The 25,905-nt window shown below is 38.5% G+C and overlaps 1 protein-coding gene across 11 annotated transcripts; it reads right to left on the minus strand.

Moving 5' to 3' along the window:
- Positions 1-25,658, minus strand: atp8b3 (ATPase phospholipid transporting 8B3). 11 transcript variants are annotated; one of them, XM_044130203.1, is made up of 29 exons: positions 22,940-22,980; positions 22,761-22,876; positions 17,827-18,172; positions 17,312-17,403; positions 17,095-17,208; positions 16,249-16,347; positions 15,585-15,646; positions 15,002-15,074; positions 14,745-14,815; positions 14,155-14,246; positions 13,903-14,061; positions 12,293-12,381; positions 12,009-12,202; positions 11,205-11,413; positions 10,271-10,302; positions 9,235-9,391; positions 7,437-7,625; positions 7,217-7,329; positions 6,140-6,307; positions 5,818-5,929; positions 5,633-5,708; positions 5,403-5,526; positions 4,380-4,566; positions 4,051-4,274; positions 3,894-3,977; positions 3,579-3,803; positions 2,410-2,548; positions 2,043-2,173; positions 1-1,228 (listed from the first exon to the last, which is right to left on the minus strand). In XM_044130203.1, exons 3-29 carry the CDS (start codon positions 17,891-17,893, stop codon positions 1,043-1,045), a joined length of 3,468 nt encoding a protein of 1,155 aa, XP_043986138.1. In that variant the 5' UTR covers positions 17,894-18,172; positions 22,761-22,876; positions 22,940-22,980; the 3' UTR covers positions 1-1,042. The 11 variants fall into 11 exon arrangements, with proteins under 11 accessions (XP_043986138.1, XP_043986145.1, XP_043986139.1 ...); XM_044130210.1 differs by lacking the exons at positions 22,761-22,876; positions 22,940-22,980 and adding an exon at positions 25,597-25,658 and having other exon boundaries at positions 17,827-17,883; XM_044130204.1 differs by lacking the exons at positions 22,761-22,876; positions 22,940-22,980 and adding an exon at positions 25,597-25,658 and having other exon boundaries at positions 17,827-18,167.
- Positions 25,659-25,905: the final 247 nt, after the last annotated feature.

The following is a 25,905-nucleotide window of genomic DNA, read 5'->3' on the forward strand; positions in this document are numbered from 1 at the left end:
TTTCTGTAATAGTTTTATTAGTAAAACAGGGCCAAATGAATTATACCAAAATAGCATACTCCCTTTTAAAATACAGAAATTTTGTTGAATATGAAAGACAATATTTCCAATAAAACTTTGGAATTATTACTAACTACTCATGCAGAAACAATTGAATCATGCTAATTATTCTGACTTTAAATTGATCTTTATAACAAACAAACCAGGCAGAGGCGCTACAGCAATGGTTCCCGGTCACTTGGCCTTTTTGCCAATTTCTACTCCGGTTTTCTTTTCTATACACACAATTTAATCCATTCCTATTTCCAAACAAGCCATTTTATCTCTATATTCTTTAATCATAGCCCATCTATTTTTTTGTTGTAGTTAAGTATTATAAATAAATTATAGAGATGAACTAATAAAAATAGAGTGCAGAATTTTATTTATTATTGTATTACTAACTGAAGATGTATTGCATGCTATTCCCATTTAATTTTGGTTCTGACCCACGACCAGGTCAGTTTACTCCGCTAACATATGGCAGATTACAACTTCTAAACAAACCAGAATAGCTGTAAATGATGTCCAGCAACTTTCAGCCATCAGTTGTCGACCCCCAGCAGGTATGAATTGATGCATGGTCAGTAAATGAGGTCTGGTGATTGACAGCTCCATTTTGTTGCAGAAAAGTTCAAATATGAAAAAAAACTTGAAAGATACAAAACGTCACAGGAATGACCAGGACTCTACTCAAAGACTTATTATCCACGGCGCCGCGACGAATCGTTCATGCGTCAGTAGAGTGAATGCAGACTGAACTGATCACTAATCAATTATAAATCACCTGATTGAAAAGTTATCCAGGGTTTCACATCTGTTCACCTGCACAGCCTGCATCAGATCTTCTGTAACAGATACAAAGTTCCCAGTCCCTCTGTGGGGCACCACATTCAACTTCTTATCTCACGTTGGAGCTATTCTGACTCAGAAATAGAATGACTGAAAGCACTTTGGCACACCACCATGCAGAAGCATTGCTTAGACTTGGATCTCAAATATCTCATAGCTTTTTACTTGTAGATGCTTTCTCTTCCTTTGACACCTCTGCTCTCTGGATGCTAGTCGCTGAATTAATGAGGCGTCCAGGTCCGGCACCCTGAGAGATGGCGTACGATGACCGTCGGATAGATGACCCTCTTGCGAACCTTGACCTTAGCTCCACTGGAGGAGGGGATGAGTTGTGTATCTGCACGTATACATAGAAAAACAAGTCAGGGATTTTTATTATTATTTTTTTTTAAACAAGCACCCTCAAAAGCAGACTAGCAACTTTTACTTTCCCCAAATCAGGAAAAGTGTGTGAAATTCAAAAAATAAAACAGGCAAAGGAGGCAGATTTTCTCCCCGTTCACAAAGACAGTAGTATTGTTGTTCGAAATACTTTTTCCTTGAAGTCGAGTTGGAAACATAACGCCAAGGGAAGGAAGAGCCTGAAGGTGAAGGAAGAATACACACTTCTTGCCACAGCTTACAAGATCATTTGAACAGTGGTGAGTAAGCAGCAGGAGCATCAAGAGACCGTGGGTGTTTGTGAGCACAATTTCTCAGGTAAGAAAACGTATCTTACTGAAGTTTTGATGTTTTTCTTTGTATCACCTCAGAACAAAATGTCTGCCGACATCCGTTGCTTTATCAATAAATCAACAACCAGTCTCTCCAGATGTTGTTCCTTCATGATTTCCCACAATAATTAGCGACGGTACAAACTATTTTTTCTTAAAATCTGAGCCAAATTATCCACAGATTGATTTCTAACCACTTTTCCATTTCTAACATGATTATCTTCTAGCGATATTTGTGTTCTCTGATGAATGCCTTTATTTCATGCTTTTTCACACATTTATAAACTTTTAACATGGAAATTACATTGGACAACAAACTACAAGCCCGAACAAAAAATAAAAAATAAAAAAATCTGAATTTGCAAAATGATACATTTCTGTTGACCTTCTATTGAAAGGTCCGCTGTCTATCCTCACAAATGCCCAAAGATGTCCCACCTTGTGTTTGTTTTGCACGCTGAGAATGACACCGAAGGCGTGAGACGTAACTGAGGGCAGAACAGCAGCCCAAGCTGTGAGCAAAGCTGCGAGCCAGACCACTGGATCAATGAAGGCCTGTTCAGACACACCTGGGGGAAAACAAGCACAGCAGTCAAAACTGGCCACTGGAATACCAACAAATCAACCAATTTATCCACAAACATCAAAAATAATTACAGGAAAACATTTTCGTTTGTTAGCTTATTCTTTGCATTGCGTGCGATTTTTCTCTGGATGCACCTTAAGGGTAACACCAGGCATAATTAGAAACTGAATTAGTAATGATCATAATCTGAAAACTGAAAAGTTAATAAATAAAAGATACCAAGGAAGAAATAGTCGACGGGAGAGCTCTGAAAAAGGCGGGTGCTGTGTGTGATTCTGGTACAGATGAAGAACATAACCACCGAGACGCACAGAGCTGCAATGTTGAACTTTGTCCAGTATTTGGTCAGTATCACAATCTGACAAGAAGAAAGAAACAAAGAAGAATGAGTCTAGATTTATGTGTAGGGCAAGAGTGAAAAGTCGCTTCCTGTGAAAAAGAGATGCAACAAATTTTTAAAATTTTATTTTTATTGTGGAATATTCAAATTCGGAAAAAGATAACTTTACATTACTGCAGATATTAACAGACAGATGGGTTTAGTTGTACAGGTATTCAGAGGATGCACAAACAATGAATAAAAGGATAAAATATTTTGTCAGACAAAACCTGCCAAAAAATGTGCAAATGTTGGATCTGTCTGCACTCCATAAATAAATGAACAGCAAGTTATCAATATAGTTTTTTGCTAAAAAAAAATAGACAAAGAGGAGAGGAAGCTCTTCCCTGACTTGTGTGTGATTCTGGTACAGAAGATTAAACTGAATGCTATAGGACTCTATTTAGCAATTGTAACATTTGAAGGGGGGCTGCACAGTGGCGCAGTTGGTAGAGCTGTTGCCTTGCAGCAAGAAGGTCCCGGGTTCGATTCCCGGCCGGGGATCTTTCTGCAGGGAGTTTGCATGTTCTCCCTGTGCATGGTGGGTTCTCTCCGGGTTCTCCGGCTTCCTCCCACAGTCCAAAAACATGACTGTCAGGTTAATTGGTCTCTCTAAATTCTCCCTAGGTGTGAGTGTGTGTGTGCATGATTGTTTGTCTTGTATGTCTTTGTGTTGCCCTGCGACAGACTGGCGACCTGTCCAGGGTGAACCCCGCCTCTCGCCTGGGACACAGCTGGAGATAGGCACCAGCAACCCTCCCGACCCCATTAGGGACAAGGGTGTAAGAAAATGGATGGATGGAACATTTGAAGGGAGCTGGCTATGCAGGTGCACTTTTCAGTTTATTTTACTTTTCAAATAAAGTAAACAATAATTAAACATTTCTATCTGCTTAAAAATTATTCTTTACTTTACGGAAAGGATAGCATTCCAATAAAATAACACGTGGTTGTAACAAAGCAAAGTGTAAGAAAGTCCCTGTTACTTTTGACAAAAAGCGATCCTGACCTCAATTGTAACAGCGAAGGTCGCAGCCATCGAGACAGTGACCGCCATGGTCTGGTAATCATAGGCCGTGTTGTAGAAAACTCCACATGGGATGAAAAAGAGAACAAGTGACATGTAGACAGCATACAGAAGATACATGATCAGCTTTCTAGGGCTGGAGAGCTCCTTCTTCTGTCCACTCTTGTACAGTTCAGGCAATTTCAGGCTGCTCTCTGCACTCACATCCTATTAAACAAAAAATATACAGCACTCGCTGTAATTATTTTCATATTTATCTTATTGTGTGGTTAGTAAAAAAACAATAATCTGAATGACCTGTTCAAAAAAAGCCAGGCACATCACCGGCGTTGCAGTGTAGAAGACAGTGTAGAGAGCGATGAACCATGTCTCGTACAGCGACTGTGGGGAAATTATGGTTGGTCTCTCCATCATGAGGCATAATGTCATATGGCTTTGTGAGTGTGTTCCAAACCTGAGCACTGAAGCCATTAAGGATCCCAAACCAAATGTGCACAAGAGCAAAACCACAGGTCTTAAACAGGAAGTAGCACAGGAAAAGGGAGATGCGGCGATAGGACCAGCGGCCGTGGACCAGCAGCAGTCTTTGCAAAAATCTAAACTGGGACACTGCAAAGTCTGCGTTGTGGACGGCCTGACCTCCCTCCCTGCCAGCCAGCCCCACTCCAAGGTGAGCCGCTGGTGTTGATGGAACGATGTGGAAAACATAGTAAAATGAACACAGCAAAATGAGTGCAGTTCCCACCCAATAACAACTATCTGCTACTGATGATCAAGACTTACTCTTTATCATGTTAACATCATTGGCTCCATCACCAATAGACATGGTGATCGAGGCAGTGTGCTTCCTGACCAACTTCACGATCTCAGCTTTCTGAGCAGGCGTCACTCTGCAGCACAGCACTGACTGACACTGCTCCGCCAGGCTCATGAAGGAGGCCCCCCACTCTGGTCTCTCCTCAAACTCTGCCTGGGGAAAGACACAATCAAGCAGCTCAGAAACTGACTTTGAAATAAAAACTCGGCTAAAGCACTAAAAATGGTTTTTATAGGTATGTTCGATAGTGAAAGCAAAGGTTGGAAAATGTCTCATTTTGTATTCAGGAAAAGTCCCCAATGTTGCAGCCAATAAAAATGCTCTTTGAATATCAAATTCCAGCAGAGCTGCTGCTCAGGCTGGTGGCAATCAGGGGACAAAAAGGTTTTCTGAGTTCATCACAAACATGCAAATGTGTTTTAGATTAGTGTTTTATTAAAGTTTTAACTACAAATAGCGAGAAAGGGACATTTGGCAACTTGCAAATATTAGATTTTTTTCTTCTAAGATGCATGCAAGAGGAAAAAGCTGGAATCAAACCAGCAACCTTCAGATTGCAAAATAACCACTCCTGACCACAAATTTGACCCACTGATTCCACAATGTGCTCGATGTATTTTTTCTTGCCTTTTCTTGACAGTTTTCTATATTCTGTTCCAGATATCACATGTTTTTATCCAATGGTTTTTCTTCAATTACAATAGTTAGATCAAGACCTTAAAATCACTGTTCATTTTGGTTGTGTGTGAAACAAGTGCAAGTTCTGGCAAGTGCAAAATTATACACTTATTTTGGATTTTTAACATTTCCAAATCCCCTTTGAAATAAGTACAAGGTAAACTACGTGTATCGAATTCTGCATGCCTTTAAACCCTGCGTATCTAAAACAATGCCCATTTTCAATAGAGGATCACAGAAAAAAAACAAAAAAAAACATGATCTATGAAAATATTATATGTTTTTTATTTACTGTGTAGGCTGCAGTTTACCAGTTCAGATCCGGTGAGGACCACAGAAGTTTTTGCTCTTGCCATCTCCTTGTGTGTAGCCCACAGCTCTGTCTGCTTGGCTTTGAAGAAGCTGACCTGTGGGTCTGCAGACTGGAGAATCTCCCTGCGTGAGCAAAACAAGCAATGATCAATGGGATATCAAGAAGATGTGCGTGTGAGTGTTCCTGGGCTATTTGCTTTTATTTTATATTTCGTGTATGAACGCAGACCTGAGTTCCTGCCACTCCAGTAATCTGCTTTCAGGGTGCAGTAGCTTGCAAGAGTACCCAATGTTCACTGCAGTTTCTAAAGGCACAAGCAGTGGGAGAAGAAAAAAAAAAAAAAAAAAAAAAAAAAAGCATTATCAACTGTTAGTTCTCCTTTTCTTCATTCTTGCCATGAATTTTCCCAACACCTTTTTTGTCTCCAGTCAGCACCCATACTCTAATCCCAGCTTCTTGAAGAAGAGCGATTGTCTCAGGAACTCCCTCCTGGAGCCGGTCCTCTATTGCCGTCACCCCCAGAAGCTACAACATTGGTTTTGTTTAAGCAATTTTAAATATTATTTACGGTGGATTTCAAAATAATAAAATGAGTTTAAATGCTACAAGACAAAGTTTCTTTCTTGAAAACAATGCAGAAATTGCTTAGAATAATAATAATTAAAAAAAAAGTCAAGCTATCATTGCTGGTCAGATCAATAACATGTTTTCAACTGGAAAGAGACAAAGCAGCACCAGCAGATCTCTCTCCATCTCATCGTACAGCTTCTCCAGCAGGGTGTCACGCTCGCAGGTCGCCATGGCAGCAGACAGGGCCAGAGTCCTACTCCACTGCTCCCACAACGCCTCAGGAACAGATCGAACCGCAACACACAGCGTCCTCAGACAGGCCTCAGCAAACAGCTGACAGAAGATGAGTTAATAAGGTTTTACAACAGGCTGCACTTCAGTTGTGAAGCGACATTTAAGGCAAGAGCCGACGTGACGAAAAAGAAATACAGGCAGGAAAAACAAAATCTGACTTGTCACTAAATACTAATATTTTGTCAGTCTTTACTCTGTACAGAACCTTACCAAAGAGTTTATACCTGTTGAAGTATTCAACATAATGTACTCTTTTTTTACTGGAAACGTATGTGATGAAACATCGAGATCCATGTAATAGTGAAGCAGAAGGAACCTGATTAAGTTTTTTTTAAAAGAATGCTAATACATATTATTTAATCTCAATCTAAAAAGCCATAAGAAATTTAATTTGCAGTTTAGCACAAGTCGTGTATGGGAGACAGCAAACGTGTAGTGAAGGTACTCTGATGATCTAAGCCCATGATTGAACTTAATGGCCTACTTTCAAAATGGTATCTGTGAGGCAGCAAAAGGGGTTTCCTGCATTAAGTGCAGCTCCTACATGGCATGGAGGTAATATTAGCTCAGGGGAGTAATCTCCTTATGCTCAGGTCAAAGGTTTAAACACAACTAGTTATGATGGATTCTTGAGAAGCAAATAGGGACAGGTCGTCTCGTAAACTGCTGCAGGCCAAGCAAAAAGCAGCTGGTTAATGTGGAAGCAGATCTTTGTTGCCTTTTCCACTGTGAAACATGGTAGTGGCAGCATCATGCTGTGAGGAAGCTCTTCTTTAGCAGACTCAGAGACATTTAGATAGATTTCAATACAGAGAAGCTTACATCACATTTCTCATTTAATTTCACATTAATTGCCATTTAACCTCACAACTATAAACTGCTTCATTTGTCTCTTGAAGACTCAGGACAAGAACGGGTCAAGTTAATAACAAAATGAAACTGCTTCACCTCTAATGCCATTTCAGTGCTTTCCTTATGTGGACAGTTCTTCTGAAGTCTCTCCAGTATTACTAGATCTGCTCCTTTACAGTAAAGCTTCAACCCACCCTCTGGGTCACGTACTACAGAAAATAAGATAAAAAAATATGTTTTGTTTAGGTGAAATGAGTATTTTATTAGATTCAAAATCTCTTAAAAAAAAAAAAAATAATAATAATTCTGTTCCTACCTAGGACAGACATCCGCCTCCTTTTGCTGGTAAAGTCCAACAGCGCCAGCAGCTGATACTGGCGAGTGGCACCCAGCTCTGAAACGACAACAAAATCTCTTGTTCTGGAAAGAAAAACCCAGCCAAGCTCCCTGGCAGCCCCAACAAGAGTTTCCTCATCTGGTGATGCAGCCTGGTAAACCAGGGATCCTGGGAAAATATGGCCAACACACAAAGTAAACCCATAAGCATCGGTCTCTGCAGATCTCAAAAAAATCTGGGAATAATTTCATAGTACAGATGACTGGAATTTTTCCACAAAAAAAACCTTTAAAATTCATTATTTAAAGTGTGAGAAGTCAATACATTTATCTATCCATTCATTGTCTAAACCTGCTTATCCTTGTTGGGTGTCAGGGGAACGGACAGTCCATCACAGGACAGCACAGAGACACATGACAAGCCAACACGCACACATAACCTAAGGGCAATTTAACCCTCCTGTTATGTTCTGGGTCAAATTGACCCATTTTGAAGTTTAAAATTTTTTAAAAAACAGTTGGAAGTATTTTTTTTTTGCACAAAACTTTTTCTAATTGTCTTAATAGGTCCACTCAACATATAAATTAAAAAATTACACATTTTACACATTTGCACCACCCCCTGCGTCTAAGTTTTACATAGATACTGTGTGGGTCAATTTGACCCGGCAGTCAAGTTGAAATGCAAAAAAAGATTAAAAAAAAAGTCAAATTCTTTATGTTTCCTTGTAGCTATGAACCATATTTCACGACACACACACAAACACACGCCGCCATACGCATACATGCGCACGCCGACACACGCACAAGGCAACCTTCTCACTATTCTCTTTACTTCACTAGGAAACTGCGAGAAAGCAGGTGTTCATGCAACTTTTGACAGGAATCTTTTCTGTTCCCGTGGACAAACTCCACCCACACCGAGTGACACTCAATAGAAGTGGAGGAAAACATAAATACTCTCTGCATAACTCATTTATCTTGATTTTAATCAGCTTGTCAATTTGACCCTGAACAGTATGTGTGTCAAGTTCAATTAGAAAGACCACCCATTGACAAAAAAGAAAAAAGTGTAACATAATTAAAAAAAAAATGACCAAAGATCAATTTCAAGGAAATTGTCATTTTGTGTTTAAGTTTTTATCAGTGGACATAAAAAAACGGAAATAATTTTTTTTTTTATGTCCAAATGAGTGTGTTGTTGTCAGTGATCATTAATTTCTGAGAAATAATAAAATGTCATTGCACAAATATTGATTGAAATGGTTGCCGTAATATGGGAGTTAATAATCAGATACAACAATGTTTTGGAGGAATTTTTTGGTTTCTGGCACTATTGCATGATTAAACACTCCCCGGGTCAAATTGACCCACGAACATTTTTGCTGTACCCCAGAAACAAACATAACAGGAAGGTTAAACACATCAATTCACCAAAAAGTCCTGTTTTTGGACTGGACGCTGAAGTACCTGGAAGCAAATCCACACATACAAACAGAGAACACGCAAACTCCAATCAAAAAGAGCCCATAAACTTCTTGCTTCAAGCTATCAGTTCTGCATTACACAAGACGTCTCATGACATCTAGGAAGTAACTGAGAAGTGACAGGAAGTAAAGTCATGAATCACTAAAGTCACGTAGTTTCTAAAGAACCCACAGGAAGACAGGTGTTGCTTCAAGTCTGATGACTAACAGTATGGTTGTTTTTTTCCATGTCTACTGGAGAATGAGAGTTGATATATGTGGAAATGAATCAGCACAAGCAAGAAAGCTCACCGTCCTTCCACTCAGCCATGACGGTGTGACACAGGGCCAGCGCAGACAGAAACTGTGTGGTGACTGGACACCGCTGTCCTCTGAGCGTCTCCACTAGTGTGGGAGAGAACATGCGCAGGCCGCCGCTGGAGAACGGGTTCCAGCTCAGATCCATGGGCTGAGAAACAAAATTGGGAAAACGAGCAAGTAAAAGAACTGTGTAGATGTTACAGAATACCTTGTAATCAAGTGGATTAAATCTTACACTGTATAAAAGGACAAATTTGTCATTGACACTGAATAAGATTAAACCTTTTCAGTTCAGATCAACAAGATCATTTCTACTTGACAATTCCAGAATAACGAGAAAGATACATTTCTGTAATTTAAAAAAAAAACAAACTCAAAGTCAGAATTGTACTTACTTTTTCTTAGAGTTTGGTAAAATTGCCTTGAAAAATGCATGACTTGGATCTTTGTTATTTGTATCCTTTCCCAAGCGTCTCACAGTACTTTCCTGGTTCATTCCTCCTGACAAATCTGATGTAACTGCAGGTTTGTAATCCATGTTGCTCAGCCACATCCTTCCAGCCTAAACATTTCAATTTTGCTCTAATCAGAGAGCAGGACACCTCTACAAACTGCAGAGAGAGGGACCTTTGAGAACTCCTCTCTGGATAATCTCTATAGATCAGGAGAGTCAAACTCCACTGTTTCTCCTACTTTCACTTGTGTTTCTGCTTCAACACACCTGAATCAAACAGTTTGATCGCTAGCAGGACTCGTCAGTACTTTGCTGAAAGCTGGGAGATAACTCAGCCATTCGATTTAGGTGTGTTGGACCAGGGAGACATCTAAAAGTTGCGGGACATCAGCCCTCAAGGATTGAAGTTGGACACCTCTGCTTGATCCTCAGTTTAAATATTGGACTTACAAAACCTGAATTTTCTTTACCAGCTCATGCGGAGGCAAATGCAGAGCTTGCTTTTGATTTTTCCCACCCAACCAATGTTTTAGTCAAATGGAGACTGAAACTGTGTCTTAGTGTGTACTGTACCTTTACATCCTCTGCACTGACTGAAGCGTCACCTGTTGGAGTGGAAAACATTTTCTGTTTACCTGACTATTAAACGGCACATTAAAAATCTCATTAACTAAATATGTAATATTCTTTTTTAAATGCTGGTTAAAATGAGAGATAAAAAAAAAAAGAAATTGACAAATGGTCTTGGCCAAGAACTGATAGATAAACACACATACTAGCTTATAAGACCCTAACCAATAACAAGCAATTGGCCATTTAACAGTGACTTTAACCATATATGTACATATATGGTTAAAGTATAACCATATACTTTAACCATCTATATATATATATATATATATATATACACACATATATATATATATATATATATATATATATATATATATATATATATATATATATATATATATATATATATATATATATATATATATATATATATATATATATATATACATATATAGATGGTTAAAGTCTTCCGACCCCATTAGGGACGAAGGGTGTTCAGAAAATGGATGGATGGATGGTTAAAGTCACTGTTAAATGGCTTGAAGATGTTTTTGTTTTTGCATTTAAACATGTTACATCTCTTTACATAAATCTTGTATCTATCCAGAGTTGCTCATTAAAATCTCTAAGGAAACGGATCATTTTAAAACTTCCTTACACAAAATCTGAAACTGTCTACAATTTTTTATTTTAATTTTTTATTTTTTTATTTTTTATCTCACTTGGTGATTACTAACCCAAAACTTGACTGTCTTTGTACATTTCAAAATACAAACCAGTCTAGCAAGAACGTTTTTGAAACATCATTTTGATCTAGACATGTCACAATGCTGAGAGCCCTAAACTGAAATATAAAATAAAATTTTGATTTTGACACATAATACAGAGTAATCTGTAACCTGTGAACCAATACCAGAAAGCTCATCATATTTACCGTAGATGTCTCCAGCGATGCAGCATTGTCTGAGGAGCAGGCGGTTCTGGGTTAATGTTCCAGTTTTGTCACTCAGCAGGTAACCTACTTGGCCGAGCTCCTCACTCAGAGAGGTATTCCTGGCTTCTGCAGGTTTGCCTGTCTGTTGCCAATACATCTCCAAATCCCAGCCAATAAACTTGCTGTGAACTGTGTGTATCAACTCAAACCTGAAGACACACATACAGCGTAAATAAACTCATTAGAGATTGTTTATGTTGGCGCCTTGTGGCTCAGGGATGGAGGAGGCAAATGACATGCAGAAGATATAATTCCAGGTGTGGCTTACGCTTCGTTCTTTTGCCTATAAAGTTTCTAATAAACAGAGACTTCTAAAGCCAAAGAAATCATAAAAAATAGACAGAAGCATGTAAGTCACAGGGGCAAATTTGTTGGCCAAACAACTCTCTGGAAAAGCATTTCGGTTCAAAGCAAATATTTATTTATAAAATCTTTAAGCCTAGATAGAAAAGACAATTAAAATACCTAAAAGAAATAATAGATGTGATTTGTTGGTACCACTAAGGAGATTATTAATCAATTCATCATAGTCATGGTTCAAACCATGAGCTGCCTTCAGATTGTTCTTTCCAATGACCCTAATTCTCTTCCTTAATAGTCTTTGTTTACCCCAGGAAAATATATTAAAAACTACACTGTTCTTATTTCGACTGTATTGACATTTTATCATTATTCTTCTCTATACATTGATGCTTACAAAACTGGCGTTCCACTAAATATTCCAGTGATCCAAGTGTTACTAACGTGATGTAGAGCGCAATGGGCATGGCCGGGCTGAGAAGGATGATGTAACTCCAGTAGACGAGGAATCCATTGTAAGCTGGGTTGCCATCAATCACCAGAGCAGACAGGAACGATTTTTGGGTCATGACCTGATATGAAGACACGCCTGCACCGATGGCAAGGAGCACAGCAGCCAGCAGAACCGACAGGACAATCTAATGAGCCAGAATAAAGACAAACAACATTTATAAGAACTCCACAAGTTGCTTCTCGCTTGTCTTCCCACCTGTCCTTCATGAACTCACCCCGATTACCAGTTTGTTGAAAACTTCCTCCAGTTGAGTTCTTTTTACTCTCAGCTTCCCGCAGTTTCTCAGGATTTTTGTGTCTGCGCCTGGCGTGGAAAAGAAACAAACAAACAAAAAAAAAACAAACGAAACAAAACCACAACCGTCATCTGCTACTTCTACAGCACGATTCAGAAGATCACTCTGCAGTCACAGGGTTAGAGTTCAAGACCTTGCGCCAGCAAGACTCTGCTGATGTACCCTTGAGCAACATGCTGAATCCCCTTAGTCCTCCGGGGACGAGTGACCCCAACGCGAAGGTCGAGTGAAGAGAGAAGTTATCTCACCAGATCAATAAGGTATAGCATTATGCTTTCCAGAGATGTTCTCTCAAACTCAACTAAACTGTTTAAAGACACTGGATTTCATTTGAAAAACTGATACGACCGTTCAAGGCCAGAATACTTGTAACTAATATAACACGACGTTAGATTTCTGATCAGGCCAAACTGAGGGTACACCAATAGGCAGTTTCTGCTTGCTGGTATAATGGCCATGTTTTAAAGAAATGTGACTGATCCCTTTAACTGCAATGGATTGGCGTCAAGCAGCAGCTCTGCCTGGACAAGCAATACCTGATCAATGGTCACTTAGAGGACAGGGGAAGAGTGTAATCTCCCAGACTTTAGAACTTCATATTTTAAAGACAAAGCTGAAAGAGTTAAGCATTTAGTGTCATAATTAGAAGCACATTCTGTTCTATGTAATACTGTTATTCATTGAAGTAAGTATAAAACCACAGTACAAGTTAGTCTGAAAGAAACTGATCAGTTTGACAACAGCTGAAGTCTGTTTCATAAAAAAATTCCCCACCAAGTTTATTTTCCATAAAATTGTCAAATTTCCTGACTTGTAAAAATGTCAGCAGCAATATTAATGAATCTGGGTCTTTAAAGCTGCAGCATGTAAGGTTTAATTTTAAAATGTGTTTTACAGATAATCTGTAAAAAAAGGAGGAGGATCTTAGCACTGTCAGTCACGCTCATGCTCATCCCCTCTCCCTTGCTTTTTGCTAAACTACAACTGGTTCACTACAACATAGCCTGGCACAAATGCTAAGGCTAGTTAGCACAGCTACAGATAATGGCGGATAAACTGTTTTCCTGAAAAGTCTAAGTTGCTTCTCTCTCATTAGCACCTTAAGCACCATTGATTGACAGCACTAAAACAATCCCCCTGGCTTTGATTGGTTGTTTGTGATGAAGGGCAGTGCATTTCTGCAGAAGGCAATAGTAGCTCAGGGAGGAAGAGGGGGAGTTTGATCCTTTCACAGATTAGCTGTCTTATATCATACTGTCACGACATCATGACGGTTTTAACAAATATGGAAAAAAAACACATTTTGGATAAAGTTACATATTGCAGCAAAGTCAAATTGGTGCACCCAGTTCCTCTTTTAAAAATCATCGACGGTGTTTGTGTGACCATCACTTCACATTGAAAAGAAAGGAGAGGCTCAAGTGTGTCTTTAAAGACCCACATTTAATGTGACATTCATTCCAAGGTGAGAGAATGCACACTTTCACCAACACTGTATCTGTTCTTTTAGACTTAATACTGAACTCTACCCGTGTATATCGTCAGGCAGTAGGCAAAGTCTGTGTTGCGTAGTACTGTTCCCCTCAGGAGGATATTTTCGTTTTCCAGGAGGAAGCACTCTCCTTGCCATTGTAGCTGACCTCTGAAAGTGTACAGGCGATTGTTGGGTTCCTCGCAGAGCACAACACCTGTAGAATTAAAACGTTCACTGATTAAATTGCGCTCTTCTTTCAAAAGAGAACAACTTGGACATTTAGTCAGAAGAGAGGACATTTATTTACCATTAAAGGCTCCAAGGGCGTCCTCTGAAGGGTGAGAGGTCAGCTTGTTATGTGTTGCACCCAGCGCCTGCCGGTATTTAAGGTTGGTCTCACTTAAAGAAGAAAAAAAATAGTTATTTAAAAATAAAATTGTGCAGTCTTTTGAACAATGTCGGGGATTTATTTGTTAAATCTGTAAGCTTCAACCTTATGAGCTAAAATAAGGAAGCTGGACTTTTGCATCACTGAAAGTGAAGAGGCTTGTAAGGTGAATAAAATAAATCTCCAAAACCTAAACATTTTCAAACGTCATTAGTGGGAGTGCCAAAATTCATAAGTGCTGTCTATCTATTATTCTTTCACCTGTTTCTCACTTGCAAACATTTATGTTACACTTTTCATTTTTGACAGAGTAGTCTAGATTTATGTGTACCAAGTATCACATGTGCTGCTGTGAAAAGCTGTTATTTTGTTTACTCAAAAAAAACATACTTAAACTGTAAACATTCTAGTATGTAGTTTGAAAAGTTGATGTATAAAGTCAGAACATTTTTCATAGTCACTCAGCAGCGTTAGTAAACAGATTTATTGGTTTTTCTACGTTTTGTTACCCATCAATATCAGCAGTCTCCACATAACACAAGCTATGAGGCTCAGAACTGGAAAGCAGAAGCAGATCAGCCTGGGAGGAAAGATAGAAATGTACATATTTTTTTTTAAGTGTTTGGTAGCAGAAAACTCTGAACATAACTTAAAATGCAGTTGCATAAAATCACCACACTTGCTTGCTTTTTGTTCTATTCTGTCTTCAAAAGCAAATAAAGGTGGTAATATATTTCAGTTATTCTTTATTAATTCATTGACTCACAGGAATGATTTGGTCTCTGCGGATCCTCAACACATCTCCAACACACACATCTTTCCACTGCGCTGTCATGAAACTGTAAGAAAAAAAAATACCGTCTGTATTTAACTGTTTATATATATATATATATATATATATATATATATATATATATATATATATATATATATATATATATATATATTTATATATGACAGTGTCAGCCACAGCCTGCAGCAAAGATACATTTCTGGTTACACACACTCATCCTGTTTGCTCTTTTGGTCACAATTATTGCTCATTATCATTTGCTCGTCAAAAATGAATGTCTTAGATTCTTCCTTAAAGGCCTAAAATTAATTTGATTTTTTTTTTTTTTTTTTTTTTTTGCCTAAGGGGAGTGAAGGTAAAATCTTCACTGCAGGAGAACATGTTTGTCTCTGATTTTCTCGGAAGTTGCTTTGCATTTTTGCTCCTCTTTGATTCATGAAAGAACCATTTAGGGATTCACTCATTTACACTTCATTAGAGATTCATTAGTGGACTGTTTCAACCGCGCGATGCTACACTGACTCCTGCGAGAATAACCCACTGCCTTTCTCCTCACCTCTGGGAGATGAGTACGTCACAGGGTCGGGAGTTAATCTCCGAGTCACAGCGTCGCCTTGCCTGCACCGTGGTGGAGACACAGACACCGGCAGGTGGGAAGATTGGAAAAGAGCATTAGAGCCGAGCCGGACACTGGTGGCAAGTACAGGGGTTTAGAGTGATGGACAAGGAGCAAGTGAGAGGGGATGTGGGTGGCCATGAAAGGCTGAACCGGAGGAAGGAGAAAGGAGAGATGCCATTACGAGGCTCTACAGTGACACCAGCTGGGAGATTTACACCCTCCACTAAATGATTAGTCAATAAAGAGGGGTCAAGCAAGCGTTTCACCCAGAGCTGTTAACGACCGTAACTCAGTGATGCACTTAACTAGAGAATTCTCCATGCAAAACATCATGCCTGCATTTAAAAGAAAAAGCTTTAATGATAGGAAAGAAAATGAATGCCATGAGGATGACTGCTTTTGTCAATGAGGAGAGGACGGGGAGTCAGTGAGGACAATGAAGGAGAGAAAAGGGAGGACACACAAGCTTCAGTATCATGAGGCTAAATGTACAAGTCTGGTCATGACTACTGTAACGTGTTTTTCTCAGCCCCCAGCATTCGTTTCTTTTTTATTTCTTTTTACCAGAAACAATCAGCTTGTATGAGATTGGTCATCTCACCAGGTCACTGGCTAAATCTTTGAATCCTCTCACAGAGAGCACAACCATGAGTGGGATGATGGTGATGTACCAAGGTATGGAGGAGATGGCAGGGACACACTGGACACAGCCGTAGAGCAGAGATTTAAAAAAGTAAAAAAACAAAACAAAATATACGTACAATGCTGTAGTAACTATTAGAACACACAAAACATAAAAAAAGTACAAAGCAAATATTTACACTCCTTATTAGGCAAAACACATTACAGATGCTGCATGTAGAGAATTACAAAAGCATTGACCCCACTTTAGCGTTACCATAATTTGTGATTTTACTAACTCTAACCTCGATGTATTTTGCTTTGATTCCATGGAGGAAAAAAATCAGTCACTTCTAAGTGCAAGTGTAACAATATTTGGTTACCGAATCTCTAAAGAACCCAAAGACCTGTGAAACCTGTGTGTCAGAGAAGGCAACACCAAAACAGAACCTTATAGACATCATGGAAAACATTATGTAAAGTAAAAAATAAAATAAAATACACTGCTCTAATGACTGTTTGGAGAGCTAGAGTTGATTCATAGACTATAAGATTATTTTTCACTATACAATTTAAAATCCATGTATTAAATCACAGCTATGAACTGTTTTATGGTGATCTCACAAAATCTAAAAATAAAATACTATAAAGTTTGTATTTGTAACATGACAAAACATGCACAGCTTGAAGGCGATTAGGCACTTTTGCGAAGAACTCGGTAATACACATATTAACATCTATTCAAGTCTGAAGCCCAGCTTACAGCAGAAGGCTTCATTTAGATTCAAAATGGAGTGAGAGGGGAGAGCAGAGGTTTTCATTTGACCTGCAACACCACCATGAGGAGGAAGTAGATATTAGCAGCTCGCTGGAACTGCTCAAACAGCGTCAGGGGCAGGAAAGTCAGGAGGGAGTACTTGTGGCTGCGCACCACATTGTCCTGGCAACAACAAGGAAGAGCAACATGGGGTTAGACAGCAACAAACTTGGTTCAGAAGACCTGGGACAACATGTCTTGTGGCTTTGTGGACGGTGAGACTTACCGAGTATCGTCCCCAGGTGAAGCACAGGAAAGATTTCCTCTGTTTGTGTTTGTGATAGTGACGGCTGTTTGCCTTCACCTCCCATGTGAGGCCTGGTGGAGGGAGTTTTTTTCAGCTTAGAAACCTTTTTCCAAACAGCCCCTTAAAGCTTGATGTTGATGACCATGTATTATATATCGATAATGCATGCAAATAGTTTTGTATAATCATTTGCATGAAGATATGTTGTCAGAAACTTTTAAAGCCCACGAGCAATAAAGGTCTCAAAGAAACGCAGACTTTTGTTTTCATAAAGGAAAAGCTGATGTGCAAATATATGCTGCAGAAAGATGATCCCTCATAAGTAAACAATTCAAGTACTTTGGATAAACTCACACTGACGTTTCATGGCAAATGCACAATGCTTGAGTTTACTCTGTTCTGATTATATTATAATAAATATAGTAGAAGAAGGAAACAATCAAAGGTTAGTGTAAAATGAACAAAGTTAGGATTCAATATTAAACTACACATACCAGATTTAACGTCTTCTTTGGACATCCTGCTCTGCAGAGTCTGACCTTTACTGTGCTCTGGGTACATAGAAAACTGATTAATGAGATGATCTGAGATGCTTTTGCACTTTTGTGCCTCGTTGCATGTATTTAACAATACTATTACTTATACTCCAGCATATTAAGAAGAAGATTGATGCTACTGATTCCCCTTCCAGCAGTCACTGTAGCGCTCTAAATGACAACTGCCAAATCAAAAACAAAATGTTACTATGGGGAACTAAAGACTAACCTGTGCTTAGTCTTTATTTTGTGTCCTTTGTGCAGGACTTCAGAGAAATGCAGCAGCTTTCTCAATCAAACTGAGCTTGAAAATTGTGAAAGAAGTGTGAGACATGAACAGCTCAGATTCAGGCATTAAAATCTAACCTGCAAACTAGAGATGGGTTAGTCAGCACACAGTTTGTGAATTGTTTACATGCAAAATGTAGAATTACTACCAAAATCCATCTGTTATTCTGTAACTTTGTTGTTTCACAAGACAGATATTATCAAAAAAACCTACAAGAGTGAAAGTTACCTGGACTGTTTGTTAAATTCCTCGTTACTCTCTGGCAGCACGACGACATGACTGAACTGTGATTCACTGCGCTCCAGTGACCACGGAGAGAGATTAACACGATTGTTTTCATAAGAATCCTGAATCTCCATTTGCATAATACAAATCATTTTCTATTCACTTCTCTCAGCATCATGTTCACCGTGCCTTTGTTATGTCCTTCCTCCATGGTGCACACTTCAGGATTACACAATGTACTTTCAATTCACCTGAGGAAAGGAAGACTAAAGGAGGAGGAGCATCATGTCTGTAAACCTTTCAGAGTGCTGTTCAGATGAATTCAACTTTTACAGTTATCACCTACTGAAAGAGACACGTAAAATTGACTGGAACAACTTTCATGTTTGAAGGAATCATATTTTTAAAAGGCACAATGAGTGATTACCAACTGACCTAAATCTCTAAAAAAAATCTTAGAGAGTCTTACCGGCACTGTGATAATGGTGCTTTTGTACAGTACAAGCACTGGGAGGATTGGTTTACAGGTGTGTGGAAGCTGTGAGGCTTTGTGATCAGGCAAACCCTCATTGTAAGTATTTGTTTTCATAGATTGACCTTTGCTTTTACTTTATTTGTATTATTCTCTCCTAGGCTCTCATCAAAATTAGTACAAACTATAAAAATGACATTTAAATATAAACTTTGGTTAATTATAGTTTAGTGCCCAGTTTGTAGACTGTAAGCAGTGTGGTTTCAATGGGAAAGGCTTCTCTTGATCCTTTGTCACTTTATATTTTTCCAAAAAACGCCCCCCAAAAAAACAATACAATTGGGAAAATACAACATTTTAACCTATTTTTTGTGTTGTAGTAGCTCTCAAATATGCAATATTTCACATTTAGCAAGCTGAATTTATTTTATAAAATAAAGCAGGCCTGTCAGATACCGTGGGGGAAATGAGCATTTTGACTTCTTCAAGAATCTAATGCCACCTGGTGGAGGTGAGCAATAACTGCAGCTTCACTATTGAAGGAGAGGTCAAAGAGGGTCAGTATGTAAACAGCGGCAACGCTGAACAAAAAAGTAGTTTGCTGGATTGATGCTCACTAAATGACAGTTAAATGTACTATTTGTGGTTTCATATCTCTTTGTCTCATTTCTTTTCCCTGAGTGAGGTTGCCCCCCACAAAGGCCACACACCAACACCTGAACGTGTGTGCATCTTACGTCTTATATGTGTCTGCACGTGAATGCGCGTGCATATCTAGGGCAATCTTTTCCTATCTATTTTTACAGTTGGGTTGTGCAGCAGAGTGGTTAGGGTAACGTGCTAGTGGTACTGGTGCTCTCAGGCCTACGCAAACAAATGACAGTCGATAGGCCAAATATTTTCACCCCACAGTTTAACCGTTGCCCAACATGGCAGTCGAACCCCACAACCAATGGACAAGGTGCAAATTATACAGTGAGAACTGTGGTGGCAGGTGGGACTGGGAGGGGGACTCTTTGTCTCCAGGATGTCAAGGGCACTGGCTGCAGTAAACTGAAATCTTGTAGTCTTACCAGAAATGTGCCTATTTAAAGTAATACCTGCTGTCTGCATTGGTTACAATAGCTTATCCATTGCAATACTTAGCAGGACATAAATCATTAATCTAGAATGGATGCATTCCTTTACTAAAGCCCTCGTGTCTGAAGCAAAAATAATTCAAAACATCAAGATTTTTAACAAATAAAAATATTGCTTTCATTTATTTGAAGATTTTATTTATTTGCACTACATAAAAATTTAGCGCACCCACCTAACTGACAAACAGAGTTCACTTTGTGCAATTTATTCTCAGCATAAATAGATTAGTTCCTCAGAGGATTGGTAGTGAGCAAACAGCGTCAAGAAGATCAAGGAACACACCGGACTCATCAGGTCCAGCATTTTGGAGAGGTTTAAAGCAGGGCTAGCTTGTAAAACAATATCTTAGGCTTTGAACAACTCACATAGAAAAGTGAAATGGCACATCAGTCTAATCACAGCATGCCAATGGAAAGACGCAGAGGTGGCAGCTTCAAGCTTTGCAGTTGCTTTTTTTCAACAGGGTAAACTGTTCATGATGGAAAGATGGTTAGAGCTAAATACGAAGTAGATTCTGGAAGAAAACCCGTCAGAGGTTTAGGTTTAGAAATAGGTAAAATTTTTAACCTTTGTGCTACTATTACAGCTGTAGCATACAACTACAGCTGCAATAGTATTGCTTAAACCAAAACTTATTAAGGGGCTGTAATGACCCAATAAATAGCTGATTTTCGTGGCAGTACTTCAGATCTGATCCAAGCAGTAACTATTCAACGTATGAGCTTGAGCTATTTTTGTAAATAAGGGGTAAAAATGCTGGCAAAGGAAGGGTGTTCTTTTCTCCACTGCCACTACATGCATGTTCAGTATGAGGGAGTCAGCATAAATAGATTATTGGCAATGAACAAACAGCATCAAGAAGATCAAGGAACACACCGGACTCATCAGGTGCAGCATTGTGGAGAGTTAACAACACCATGCAATAGACTATCCACTGTCTATGTGTGTTTAGCCACTGAATGACTTGATGCAATCAGACGGGTTTCCTTGCATAGATAACTTTTTACCAATCAAATATATAATGAACCAAACGTGAATATAGTGTTTCATAACTAACATCAAATTATAATATAATAGAAATAGACTGCTAAAAATTATTTAATATAAATTGCATATATATACAGTATATATATTGTAAGAGCTTGCAAGGAAAAAAAAGGGTGAGGGGGGTTAAAAAAAAAGACCTTAGCTGCAATTATAAAAATAAAATGTATAACTCAGTGTTAAAGATCTAATCTTATGGCAGCCTTATCTCAACACTGCACTGTGAATGACAATGTATTAACATATTCGAGAAAGATTTTGATTCAAACATATTACTGCTGTCGTTTTATTTATGAAGGGCTTCAAGGCAGTGTTTATTTTGAATTTGACAAATATTAAGGATGTGAAAATTTTTTTTAAAGAGCTGTTTGTCACCATTAAGACATTATGACAGAAAACCAACCCTCATCACAAGCACAACAAGAACAGATCCCCACTTAGCCTCATGTCCAGAAGTCCCCATCAACATGATAAACAAGTTTCTTATGACAAATATCTGAAAAGAAAATGAGTAAGACTCTACTATATGATGTAAAACCAAGGCAAAAACAAAACTCGTGTGCAGGAACCTGCAGCGTTCGTGGGTCAAAGATCTTTATGCTCGATCTTCTTTTAAAATGACAACATCTTTTGCTCTAATTGAATTTGTGAGCATTGAGCAACCACAGTGAAATATTACTGTTTATTATAAATAAACATATTATATTCTAAGTTCATGTTTATAAAAAGCATGAACTAATTAAAATGTTCTGATGTAAGGCATTAATCACTCTGGAAACACACCATCAAATGACTACACTGTCTCTGAAACTCTTAAAATTTGCATATGATTCAACTGCTAATAGTCTGATTCAGAATGATGACGAGTCTCCACACAGACAGTAGATGCATCTGCTGGGCCATTGGTGTGGTTAGGACTGTCTGGAGCTTAACCCGCTCAAGACAACTGAGATGATAATGAGTTTCCATTTAAACTTCCTCCATAACCTGTCACCTCCATCCTCCTGAGAACGCTGTTTCTACTGTGGATCACTTCCCAGGAACCCATTTCTCTTTGTACACTATTTGGAAGAAGGTACAGCACAGACTATACTTCCCACGATGGCTATATTTACCATTTACCAAAGAACTGGTTATATACAGAGTATGGAGTTTGATATTCAAATTCAAATGATGAATTTGAATATCAAAATTCAAATTCAATTTTGAATTGTTCTATAATCTTAAGAAAGGCCAAGAGCACCACCTATGTTACATAAATTTCTATGTAAATATAATTGTACCAATAGATTTCTCTTTTATATTTTTATCCTATTTGTCACAATATAACAACAAACTTTATTTTATCAGGGATCTGGGTTTGTTGTGCCTTTGTGGTGTTTTTTTTCCCCACTGACCTGCATGTTCCGCAGAGGCTGGGCCTTGAGCACTGTGCTCCCACACACTCCTGCTATCCAACAAACCCAATCAGTTGAATATTAAACGCTGGTTTAAAAATTTGAGCAGCTTAAAATGCTAAACCAGCATTTAAGTATCAACTTAATGCAGTGTCTCACTTCTGAACAGTAACAAAGTACTCTGTAAGATATCTTTTGTTGCTTTCGCCCAGAATGTGAGTCTTCTCTTCTGATCTATTCCAGCAATAACACTCTGAACAACTTTGCTTCAGGAGCAGCAGCAAGTAGCAGGTCTGTTTTTTTCCTGGAAACTCCAAACTCTTACTTGGCTGCTCTCTGGTCCTTCACCAGAACCTTCCTTACTTACATGGCTCCAGGATTCAGCTCACCACACCAATCGACACTTCCTGGACTCGGCTCTTTCCTCCCTTAACCTCTGAACTGTAAAGTCGAATCATTAATTTCTATTCCGACAATTCTCTCCAAGCTAGCCGTACTGCTCACCCGTCTTCCTCACAGTGAAACACCAGCCGGAGTTAAACGCCTCGGCCCTAGAGTCACTCTGAAACATTGTGTCCAACTTGTTAAGCTTTTATTGTTGCCTCCTGAGAGTTTCACATGGGTCAGAAGTTTGCCAAAAAATGTACCAACTCATGTTTTTTAGGGAGGTATTTTAGGTGAAGGAACAACAAAAAGTAAAACTTGACAAAATCTTGCAGATTAAGAAATCTGGTCCTTGTACTGCCTTCAGATCGATACGCTATGTCCAGGTGTGGGTCAGCTAGATGGTGAACCTTCATTTCAGTCTAAGCTCCTTTGAAACCTGTAATGTTATGTCATTCCCTTGAGCTCAATCAAGACTCCTATCATCTCTGACCATTTTATTTGTACCTGCTGAGGAAAAAGCAATCCCAAGGTACGCTGCCACCCTAACACTTTACAGAGCAAATGGTATTTTCAGGGTGATTTGCAATTCCATCACTCTTACAACCTTGCATTTAAGCCAGATTAATTTCCACTGATCAATTCACCTTTTCCTGAGGTTTGAGTCCTGCCAGATGATACTCCTTTTGCATTTCTTAAGAGCCAGATTTGTGAAGTACATGCTTAAATTACTTATCTAGTATTTTGTCTTCTGGTATTCATGTTGTTTATTAACTTTTACTGAACACTCACTCTTTCCACATTTTATGCTACAGCCATTTTCCAAATTGCATTTGATTATTAATTCTACGTCTAAATACACCATTATGACGATGAAAAGAAAAAACTACTTTTGAGTGTTTTGTAAATGTATTCAAAATGGACAACCAAGAAATCACATTTATGAAAGTATTCGCAACCTTTACCATGAAGTCCAAAATTGATCTATTTCCACTGATTGTCTGTCAGATGTTTCTATAGCTGAAATTAAGTCTAAATGTAGAAAATTCAGTTGATTGGATTTTATGTGTCAGAGCTCCTGTGTTCCTCTGTGGGGGGAGGAAAAGTTTCCAGAAGGACAACCATCTCTGCAGCAACAGACTAATCGAGCCTGTATGGTATGAAAGCTACTCCTTAATAAAAAACAAATGGCCGCCCTTTTTTTTTTTTCTTCCACTTTACAATCACAAATTACTTTGTTTTGGTTGTTCAAAATATACCTATAAATACGTTAAAGTTGGAGGTTGTACCATGAGAAAAAGCTGAAGAGGGATCAGCACTTTGGAAGGCCCTCTACCTATGGGTTAAGAGATATTTGATTAGTACATTCTCTATATGGGTGTTCTTTTTTCTGCAAATTAATGAGATAACTGCACTGAGTTTCTTTAGGTTGTATTATCTTGGTCTGAACCTAAAAAAGTCTTGGTTTCATATATTGACAACTTGATAAAGCTGAACTATGGTCATGCAGCTGGAGTGGGCAACACTTTTATCAACTTGAAAGTAGGAACAGTCTGGAGTATTAAGTACGAACCCATCGTACAGTAAGTTGGCTTACCAGGCAAAGCGCTAAATTAAAAACTGTTTCCAGCTTATAGCTTTTAAATTGTTAGAGAATTAAACACCCGCTGAGGTCACTGAAGCCAGTCAATGCTGTGAACAGAAACTTTGTTTTGCAAAAGCTGAAGCCACGTCTTATTTACATCAACACGTTTCAAATTCTTAGAACTGACAAATTAGTAAGGATGTCATTTCACACATGCAGACACAATTCAAACTGTTTTAGTTGTATACAGTTATGATTCACAGTTCTGCTGTCACAGTAGCTTAAAGTGAGAAACAAGAGGAGGAGATGTAAAATTTAACTTCCCTTTTCTAATGAAAATAGCTTGTTAAAGATGATGTGACTTTAAGATTACATTTTCCTCTACAGTAACCAGGATGCTGCTTGTCTTAATATACCATAATAGACCATAATTACTTCTTGATTTAAGTCAGCCAATGTGTCATCCGCAAGTAAATTTATTTTATCATTGTTTAATCATAGTAGGTCAATTTTTAGCAAACATTTTGACAGCTTTTCTACATGTTTGTTTGTTCCAGTTTTCCTTCCGAGTATGAAAATGGCTTGGTGACCAAATATTACTAAACACCACAAAAACAGGAAATCTTACTCATTTTTCTAAACGGGAAGATGATTTGACCAGCAAACGCTGTTCTTAGTAGTGACTTCTCAAAAATGGGTCAAGATGGCTCAGATATGTGACAAATACAAACACACCTGATGTTTGTATGCTAAGTACTGTAGCCGCCCTCATCTGACTCATCTGTTGTATGTAGTCTGCGTTGTGTGTAATGGGCAAAATGAACCAGCAGACGAGGACCCTGGGTGTATTGCAGCAGGAGGGCAGGTTTATTCTGTTTAAAACTAGAATATTCTCAGTACAGCAGTTCTTGGACTCTGTCTTTCCCACACACACCCCTCCCCAGCGCAGCTCGGGGCAAACTCATATGGGAATGTATTAAAATCAACCAAAATTCTCTCAGAGGTTCACAAATAATAAAGTAAAATATCAAAACAATTAGAATAAATCCCAAACAAAAATAATCTGCCCATTAGTTACAATTTTTATAGTTCAAATTGAATTAATAACAAAAATAATTTTCCATTATAATATGAAAATATACTAAATACATTAATCTAACATCCAGATAACATTTTGAAGCAACTCACATACCTGTTTAAAACAAGAATATTTCCAGCACAGCAGTTCTTGGGCTCTGGCTTTCCCACACACACCTTTGCCAATCAAAAGAACAAAAATAACCACGTTGGCATGGTAAACTCAATAAATGTCACTAACGTGGGAATTAAATATCCAACACTAAATATAAAACAGCTAAAGAACAATATATAACAACTTGTGAGTTTAGCAAACATACTTTTTAGGACATTTTGAATATTTTGATACACAAACAAAAGACAGCTCTGTACACTAACCTCTCCCCAATGCAGCTTGGCGCGAACTGAGGACAGCGCGAAGACA

The sequence above is a fragment of the Gambusia affinis genome, linkage group LG10 (genome assembly GCF_019740435.1).
Source record: "Gambusia affinis linkage group LG10, SWU_Gaff_1.0, whole genome shotgun sequence".
NCBI lineage: Eukaryota > Metazoa > Chordata > Actinopteri > Cyprinodontiformes > Poeciliidae > Gambusia > Gambusia affinis.

Bases quoted from the DNA above. Each gene is read 5' to 3' on its own strand.
- atp8b3 (XM_044130201.1), bottom strand. From the start codon at position 25,185: ATGAGTCAGATGAGGGCGGCTACAGTACTTAGCATACAAACATCAG. The intron at 17,884-25,139 runs GTGTGTTTGTAT...CTATGTACCCAG, and splicing joins ACTTAGCATACAAACATCAG to AGCACAGTAAAGGTCAGACT. The intron at 5,709-5,817 runs GTGTTGGGAAAA...TTGTGCCTTTAG, and splicing joins GCTGACTGGAGACAAAAAAG to AAACTGCAGTGAACATTGGG.